The sequence below is a fragment of the Myotis brandtii genome, unplaced genomic scaffold (assembly GCF_000412655.1).
Source record: "Myotis brandtii unplaced genomic scaffold, ASM41265v1 scaffold987, whole genome shotgun sequence".
NCBI classification, from domain to species: Eukaryota; Metazoa; Chordata; class Mammalia; order Chiroptera; family Vespertilionidae; genus Myotis; species Myotis brandtii.
In genome coordinates, this window is record NW_005372107.1 from 249,155 (window position 1) to 258,853 (window position 9,699).

Here is a 9,699-nt window from a genome sequence, read left to right on the forward strand (position 1 = left end):
GATGTGGTTCAGTTGGTTGGGTGTTGTCTCATGCACCAAAAGGTTGCTGGTTCGATTCCTGGTCAGGGCACATGCCAGGGTTGTGGGCTTGATACCTAGAGGGTGTGCAGGAGGCCACTGATAGATGTACTGTTCTCACATTGATGTTTCTCTCTCTCCCTCTTTAAAAAAAAATCAATTAAAAAAAAGTACAGAATGGCATCTCAACTATTATGCTATGTTCCCTACCCATGCACATCTTTTCTTCAAAGAATTATTTTTAACCTCCCCAACATGTGTATCCCCACTTTACATCTATCTCCAGTACTTGCCTGCTCCCTGGCTTATGCCTAAAGATGTGTCACATGCATTAACTTATTTGTGTATTCAAATAACCAAAAAAAATTTTTGAATACTGATGGAGTCCTATTCTTTAATTTTGATCTTATATGATAACATAGAACAATCTTAATAGGAATCCATACTGTAAAGGATTCATATTAATCATTTTTCAAATTCCATTATACATAATTTATCAGTTTGATCAAATTGATGTTCATTGAGAAATTAAAACACATAATGGGATTAAAAAATGGAAATACTACCAAATAGTCATGCCAGAGATCATTACTACCAGTATCACTTCCACATTTTATTTTTATACACACATACACAGATTTATGAACTTAATTCTATTATGAAGGCCACAGTCTGAGTTCACAAAGCCCATAGTATGTTCTTCTTCTGTTATTACATGTCCTTGCCATCACTTTAATGACTCCAAGTTATTTTGGAAATATATAACTTAAACAAATTTCTACTGATGAACACTTAATTCCATTCTAAAAATTGTGTGGCATTACTGATGTGGTATTAAAAAATTATTTGAATCTCATAATCTTAAATTCTTAAACTATGACTTCTAAATTACACATTGTTATATCTGTTTTCCAAAGATGTGTGTTTACCAAAAAAGAAAAGCATGTAAATGGCATTCCAGTGCCAGTAATGAATACATTTGATGAAATTACCAAATTTCAAGTTTTTCTGGTATTTTTTTCATGGGGATAAGGGAAGAATATAGGAAGTTGAGAAACTAAATGTCTTTCAAATTTGGCATAGCCCCAACCAGTCCACAGGCTGACGATCTATCCACTGAGCCAAACCAGTCAGGGCTAAATCTGACCCTTTTAATGGGTTACTTTGAACCCTTGCCTTAAAACTGTTGAAAATGTCAATTGTGATATGTGCAGTAGCCAGTTATTGCAAAGTTAAAACTGTTTGCACTGTGAGAAAAACCAAAAGATGAATTTATATTATATATACTAACGGAACACCAGGCAGAAACCCAAATAATAAGAACCCAACCTCAGAACAGAGCCAGAGGGTAGGCCAGGAGCCAACTGCCAGGATACTACCAAAATAATGCTGTGGCATGCAGGACCCAGTGTACTTCTGTATTTCAACTCATGTTTGTTTCCCTGAATTATTTTTTGCAGGTTTCCTCTTCCAGATACAATTTAAAAATATTATATGTATTTTCTTCCTTTGACTCATTTAACAAACGAGTACTGAATACATATACAAAGTGCTAATCAATGTTAACACGCTCCCTGCCCTCGTGCCCTCACCACAACACTTCTGTAGTCTCAGAATCACTGGGATATGCTGCGCCATGGCTGAGACATTCACTTTAGTGAAACAAAGGTTTTCCTTCCTCTGAGAATGGATGAAATTTATCACCGACATGGCTTCTGCAATGAAGTTTAAAGTATGACCTTGACTTGAAGTGCTTCCTGCATACCTCACACTTGTAAGGCTTCTCCTTTGTGTGAACTTTCTGATGAGACTGTAGATGTGAAAACTGAGTGAAAAGTTTACCACACGCATCACATTTGTATGGCTTCTCTCCAGTGTGGACTCTCTGATGAAGCTTAAGGTGTGAGGCCCTACTTAAGTGCTTGCCGCACACCCAGCATGTATATGGTTTCTCTCCTGTGTGGATGCTCCGATGCACTTCCAGATCCAAGCTTGTCTTGTAGCCCTTCCCACACTCCTCACACTTGAATGGCTTTTCTCTTGTGTGGACTTTTAGTAGGTGAGCTTGTAGGTATGTTTTCCGACCAAAGCTTTTCCCACACTCCTCACATGTGAACGGCTTTTCCCCGCTGTGGACTTGCTGATGGGCCAGAAGAAGGGAGGCCCATCTGTAGCTCTTCCCACACTCCGCACAGTTATAGGGTTTCTCTTCTGTGTGAAACCTCTGATGCCGATAAAGTTCTGTCTTAGAGTAGAAGCTCTTTCCACACTTGTCACATTTGTATGATTTCTGTCCCGTGTGGATGTTCTTATGGATGTAAAGATGTGAGCACCAACTGAAGCACTTCCCGCACTCTTCACATTTGTACGGTTTCTCTCCCGTGTGGATCACACAATGACTATTAAGTGCTGACCTACGACGGAATTTCTTCCCACATATATCACATCTGAACGGTTTCTCCCCAGTGTGGACTCTCTGATGGTTGTAAAGATGGTAAGCATGAAGGAAGGTCCTCCCACATTCCTCACACTTATAAGGTTTCTCTCCTGAGTGTAATTTGCAATGGTCACTAAGTGTTGCCCTACGACTGAATCCTTTCCCACACTGCTCACATTTAAATGGTTTTTCTACAGTGTGGACTCGCTGATGGGCTTGCAGACGTGAGCTCTGACTGAATTCCTTACCACACTTATCACACTTATAGCATTTCTCTCCCAAGTGAACTCTCTGATGAATACGGAGCCCTGAGCTAAAGAAGAAGCTTTTTCCACACTCACCACATGTATGAGACTTCTCTCCTGAGTGTATCTGTTGATGAAGATCAAAGTTGAAGATATCATAAAAGAATCTGTTACATTCATTTCCCCAGTATGGTTTCTGGCCTGTGTGAGTTACAGATAGTCCTGCCCCAACCTGGCTGGTTGAATCATCGTGTTTAGGGAACTGAGAACTCTTGATCATGGAGGCTTGACTCCTGATTAGGTCACTTGCAATTTGTTGCCATATTTGCCAACAGGAAAGTTCTTCTTGTGGTTCTAGTTCTGTAAGAGTCTCCATCTCATATTGAATCTTGCCTCCTATAAGAAGAGAGAAATTAAAGATGTGGATAAATGAAGACTTTGTTCAGTGTCTTTAAGAATTCACATTTAGGCCTAACTGGTTTGGCTCAGTGGATAGAGCGTCGGCCTGCGGACTGAAGGGTCCCGGTTCGATTTCGGTCAAGGGCATGTACCTTGGTTGTGGGCACCTCCCCAGTAGGGAGTGTGCAGGAGGCAGCTGAATCGATGTTTCTCTCTTATCGATGTTTCTAACTCTCTCTCCCTCTCCCTTCCTCTCTGTAAAAAATCAATAAAATATATTTAAAAACAAAGAAAGAAAGAAAAAAAGGATTCACATTTAGGAGAGAGCGTGAGACTTCAATAAATCCAGGGACTATTCACTATGTCCTTTGGATATGTGTCATGGTATCTGGTTTACAGAAACCAAGAAGTCCAGCAGGCTCTTTTCCACTAAGCATCAATGAAATAAATCTAGAACCACACCAAGTCTCCTATGTGAGGTACAACTTAGAAATCAAAGACTTCATAACAAATATAGTAATATGATACATGTTCATCAGTTGCTGTTTCCATTGAATTTTATAATCAGTGTAAAGTCTTCGATAGTAAATTATGAAGCAAATATATACACAATGAAGTATGAATCAAATTTTAAAGAAAAGCAGTAACATAATCAATACTTTGTATATTTGGATTTATGTTACACATCCTTACATTAGATATCTTACCCAAAAAGGGATCTGGCGTTTGCCCTCCACATCTGAGAGATTAGCTCTGAGCATTTGAAATGTCATGTCTGGAAAGACATGAGGGTCTGAAGTCACACTGGCTGGTACAACAATATGATTTTGGAATGAGGCTAACGACACCAGAAAGACCAGATTGTGATTGTGGATAAAGCTTTCAGTGACCTGGTGGTGTGAATCAAAAGACAGAATAACCTCATAAAACTATTCAAGGTATGCTGGCCATGTGATGGAACCCCATTGCACTGAGGCTTAGGGGAGCTTCCCTGATTGGCAATACCCTGTGTCATTTCACACCTTTATATTGGAAAGTAACACAGAAACACGTCCTTGATCCACACAGAGAGGACAGTGGAAGCTCTGTGTCTGGCTCTTCTCTAGACTCCTTTTCTCCTACTTAATTGTAAGGTGAATCCTTCCCTTTAAAAGCACTAACTATGAGTATAACAGCATTCAGCGAGTTCTATTAGGCCATCTAGAGACTCATTCAAAGTGAAGGCAGTTTGGGGACCCCCACCCCCCAAACTTGCAGTCGGTGTCAAGTGCAGGAGGAGGAGTGTAAACTGTCCCTCTAAACTTTGTAGTTGGCTAAACTCTTTATAATCCTGCATGTAAAAAACCTAGAGCTGTTTGTATCTATATATGCAACGTAAATTCTACATAATATGTGTAGTTCATCTTATTGTTCTGTGTTGATACACATAGAACTTAGTTAAGATATCTGATAAAAGAAACTAGTTTTGCTATGAAGCCAAGTCTACCCACAGGAATAGACAAAGGGTGATGAGAAAATTAAAGGGTGAAAACACCACACAAAGGCCTATGTAATGCTTTCTTCTGAGGCTACTGGACTATCTCTTTCAAAACAGAGTGTGGAAAAACTTAGGATAGAGAGAAATTGGGTGTTCACATCAGTTTTTAGATTGAAAACAGCAGCCTTTTAGTTAGCTGTAAAACAAATTTTAAAACATGCAATAGTCCTAGCTGGTTTTGCTCAGTGGATAGAGAGTCAGCCTATGGACTGAAGGGTCCCGGGTTTGATTTCGGTCAAGGGCACATGCCCGGGTTTCGGGCTCAATCTCCAGTAGGAGGCAGCCAATCAATGATTCTCTCTCATCATTGATGTTTCTATCTCTCTCCCTCTCTGAAATCAATTTAAAAACACACACACAAAACAAAACAAAACACATGCAATAAATATTTGGAATAAAGAATCAGGATAGAAACTATCCAGAGCATCGTCACCAGCAGGAATGAGCTCATTGCACATATTATCTTGCAAAGTCATACATATAAATCGACACATATGTATAGTATTTCCTTTGGTTACACTGAGAGATGCATTTCTTAGGATGGCTTGTTGTACCAAAAAATTGAAAACTTGATTCAGGAACTTACCAAGTCCTTAATTAAACAAATTACTCAAATAGAAAGATAAGTTCCAAGGTAAGTACCTTGGAAAAATACTGCTAAGATAAGTGTGTACCTCTTAATAGGTACTACAGTTTATGGTTAAACTTCATAAATTGTCACTTTAAAATAGTTTTGCAGGAAGGACACAGAAGTCTCTCTGAGGATGTGACAATTTTGAGTGGGCAGTTTCTTAAAACTTTCCAGGTCAGATCGTTCACCAGCTGAAAATGAAACAATATGTCTCTATAAAAATAAAGGGAAATCCTGTGATAGAATAGACAACGTTCAGATGTGTGACTGGTGTTACTTTTATCCTCATTCTTCCCCTTCTTGCATATGGAAGAGAAACCTGGTGACAGTGACATGGATGTTGACTTTGTAAGAAGCAAACCGGCTGCAGACGGGCAAATCGTGTAAAGGAAAGGCAGCCTGCAAGCTGGTTGTTGTCTGAGAGCTCAGGGAATGCAGATTATGTTTTTCCCATTTGTGGAGGAACGGTCCGGGAGAAAACACCAGAATTCTCACTAAAGAAAGTTTTACTCCTGGAAATGAATATGCCCCCTATGCCAGCCTCCAGGAAAGCCACCGGGAAGGCATGTTCCACAGTGTAGTCACAATCACAATGCTTAGAAGTTTCCCTGGGATGTGGGTCAAGTGCACACACACAAACACACAATGACGCTAAGGGCATCTAAGTAAGTAGAAATTATATGGGCTGTCATCTGGCGACAAAAAATAAATAAATATACTCAATATCTTTAATTTGCTCTGTTGAATGTATCACTTATTAGCTGTCTCCATGAATCATGGAGTGACGGGGTGAAAAGGAAACATGAGGGTCTATGCAATAGTTTCTTATGCGGGTTCTGGACTGTCTGTTTGAAAACAGTGTGGGAACTCTGTTAAAAAAATATACTCAGTATCTTTAATTTGCTCTGTTGAATGTATCGCTTATTAGCTGTCTCTATGAGTCATGGAGTGACGGGGTGAAAAGGAAACATGAGGGTCTATGCAATAGTTTCTTATGCGGGTTCTGGACTGTCTGTTTGAAAACAGTGTGGGAACTCTGTTTGTAGATAAATTGGCCTTTCACATCAATTTTTCAAATCAGAAATCACAGGCCTAGCCCAGCCAGCATGGCTCAGTGGTTGAGCAGCGACTGGGTGGCGGGCTCGATCCCCAGTGTGGGGCGTGCAGGAGGCAGCCGATCAATGATTCTCTCTCATCATTGATGTTTCTATCTTTCTCTTCCTCTCCCTTCCTCTCTGAAATCAATAAAAATATATTTAAAAAAAAATCACAGGCCTTCAACGAGCTATGAAATAAATGTCAAATTTTGTAATAAGCATTTAGGAAAATAAACAGAATAGAAACTATCACATCACCACCAGCAGGAAAGACAGTGAGGCTTGCCTATCCAATAATTCATTCATTAAGTCAATAAATATTTACAGGTATCTGCCATGTCCTGGACTATTCTAGGCACTGAGAATACAGCAATAAACAAAATAATGATAATTCTCCTCTTGTAGATTATATTCCACTGGGGAGAGAGAAGTGACAGATAAACAAAAACATATGAGACACACTATCAGGTAAGTAAAGATAGAATTGTATTTTATTTTTAAATGTATATTTTTATTGATTTCAGAGAGGAAGGGAGAGGGAGAGAGAGATAGAAACATCAATGATGAGAGAGAATCATTGATCGGGAAAGAATCATTGATCAGCTGCCTCCTGCACGCCCCACACTGGGTATGGAGCCTGCCACCAGTGCATGTGCCCTGACCAGGAATCAAACCATGACCTCCTGGTTCATACGTCAATACTCAACCACTGAGCCATGCCAGTTGGGCAACAGAATTGAATTTAAAATAGTGTGGTCAGAAGGCCTGTGTCATGATATTGAAACTGATTAGGCAACGAAAGAAGAAAGAAAGGGCCAGTAGAATTTGGGGTGAAAGAGCATTCCAGGCAGAAGGAAGTACAGGACCTGAAGGAAAAGCCTGTGGAGTAGACTTAACAATGTTCCTGGAAGATGTCCATGTCCAACCCCCAGAGCCTATGAACATGTTATTTACACAGTAAATAATGGGGTTGCAGATGCAATTAAGGTTGCTAACCATAAAAATGGGAAGAGCACCCAGGATTATCCCAGAGGGACCAATGTAATCAGAAGGGGCCCGAGAGGCGGGAGACAGTGAGAAGAGTGGTAAAGGAAGAGTCTAGAACAGCAGTTCTCAACCTATGGATCTCGACCCCTTTGGGGGTCGAACGACCCTTTCACAGGGGGCGCCTAAGACCATCGGAAAACACATATATAATTACATATTGTTATCGTGATTAATCACTATGCTTTAATTATGTTCAATTTGTAACAATGAAAATACATCCTGCGTATCAGATATTTACATTACGATTCATAACAGTAGCAAAATTAGAGTTATGAAGTAGCAACGAAAATAATTTTATGGTTGAGGGTCACCACAACATGAGGAACTGTATTAAAGGGTCGCGGCATTAGGAAGGTTGAGAACCACTGGTCTAGAAGAATGGTCAGAAATGCAACAATGATGGCTTTGAAGACAGAGGAAGGAGAACGAGAGCCAAGGAATTGGGAAGGCCCTAGAGCAGTGATGGCGAACCTTTTGAGCTCGGCGTGTCAGCATTTTGAAAAACCCTAACTTAACTCTGGTGCCGTGTCACATATAGAAATTTTTTGATATTTGCAACCATAGTAAAACAAAGATTTATATGTTTGATATTTATTTTATATATTTAAATGCCATTTAACAAAGAAAAATAAACCAAAAAAATGAGTTCGTGTGTCACCTCTGACACGCGTGTCATAGGTTCGCCATCACTGTCCTAGATACTAGCAACCCAAGGGGAAGGGTCCCTCCTAGAACATCCAGAAAGACACACAGCCCTGCAGGCACCTTGACTTAGCTCAGTGAGACATGTCACACTTCACACCTAAAGATCTAAAATATAATAAAATTTTTTTGTTAGCTCTGCTATGTTTATAGTAATTTGTTACAGCAGCAACAGGCAATGTGTAGAATCCTTGGCAGGTCTGAGGAACAGTAAGGGGGACAATGTGGGTGGGAAAAATGGAATAAGAGGAAGAGGACTGGAGATGTATTTAGAGAGGGAGTGGGGACCCAGAGCAGACCACAGGGGACTCCAGACTCCAAGAGCCACTTTAAGGGGTTGGAAGAAAAAAAACCATAAAAGAATAAAAAAAAAATTCTAATCCTCACCTGATGACATTTCCATTGATTTCATTGAGAACGAGGGAGGGAGAGAGAGAGAAAAAAGAGAGAGAGAGGGAGAGCGAGCGAAACATCAATCTTCCATTGATTTCATTGAGAGGGAGGGAGGGAGAGAGAGAGAGAAAAAGAGAGAGAGAGGGAGAGCGAGCGAAACATCAATTGGTTGCCTCCCATACATGCCCCATATGGGGCCAGAAATCGAACCCAAAACACAGGAATGTGCCCTGACCAAAAACGGAACCTGTGACCTTTCAGTATATGGGACAATGATCCTACCAATGGAGCCACAACAGCCAGGGCTGAATTCCCTTTTCTTTGGATTGCCATATTCACCATCCAAAATTTTTCTCCCCTTACTAAGTGGACCATGTCTTGTTTGACTGTTTGATGCCCAGTGAACATGCAAAGTCACATGCTTAATACCAAAACATTCTAGGTAAACTGTCCTGGAAACTTAGGTTCAGACTGCATACTCTCCCAGTAATCAGAAGCAGTGTTTTTCAAACATTTTCTAAAAAATGACCAATTTGAAATAATGCCATTTGTCAAGACCCATACAAGTGGGCTCTCTCCGGAGCACACCCATGCCTTTCTTCCCTCCCAGGTGTGCATCCTTACTTTTCTCTCCTAAACCCGAAGGGTCCTCATAAGACTTGCAACCAGGGAAAACCACGATGGCGGCATAGGTAAACATTGGAGATTGCTGCTTAGCACAACCACTTCAAGAATACAACTAAAAGACGGAACGGAAATCATCCAGAACCACAGGAAGGCTGGCTGAGTGGAAATTCTACAACTAGAAGGAAAGAGAAAAGCATACCGAGACTCAGAGGAGCTGCGGTGTGGAAGTGAAGTACAGAGGTCCAGAGGCACACTTGGAGAGGGCTGGCGGCTGAGGACACAGTTGTCTTTTTCAAATGGGAGGGAGTCTCAAGCTCTGAGCTCCAGTTCCGGGCGAGTCTCTGGGGATCTAGACTCATACAGGAGGAACTGGACTGTCTGACATCGGTCAGAACTCGAGGGCAGCGTTCTCTCGGAGATGCTTGCAGCGATTGCTAGGACACTGAGAAGCGGGGCCTCTGAGGGCAGCCATAGCTGCTTGCTCCGCCCTGTTGATCCCCTGGGACCCCCACCCCGCCCAAGCTGTGTGCCGGCTTTTGCATATGAAAGGCCTGGCCCTTTGCAAT

The 9,699-nt window shown here is 41.1% G+C and overlaps 1 protein-coding gene across 2 annotated transcripts in view; it reads right to left on the reverse strand.

Annotated features, from left to right (window-relative positions):
• Nucleotides 1-384: 384 nt before the first annotated feature.
• LOC102259997 (zinc finger protein 234-like) overlaps nt 385-9,699 on the reverse strand; it is a 24,542-nt gene continuing 15,227 nt past the window's right edge. For both annotated transcript variants that reach the window (XM_014533539.1, XM_014533538.1), the window contains one exon: nt 385-3,096. In XM_014533539.1, coding sequence (XP_014389025.1) covers nt 1,673-3,076 — 1,404 coding nt within the window. In that variant the 5' untranslated portion in view covers nt 3,077-3,096 and the 3' untranslated portion in view covers nt 385-1,672. The remainder of the gene's footprint in view (nt 3,097-9,699) is intronic.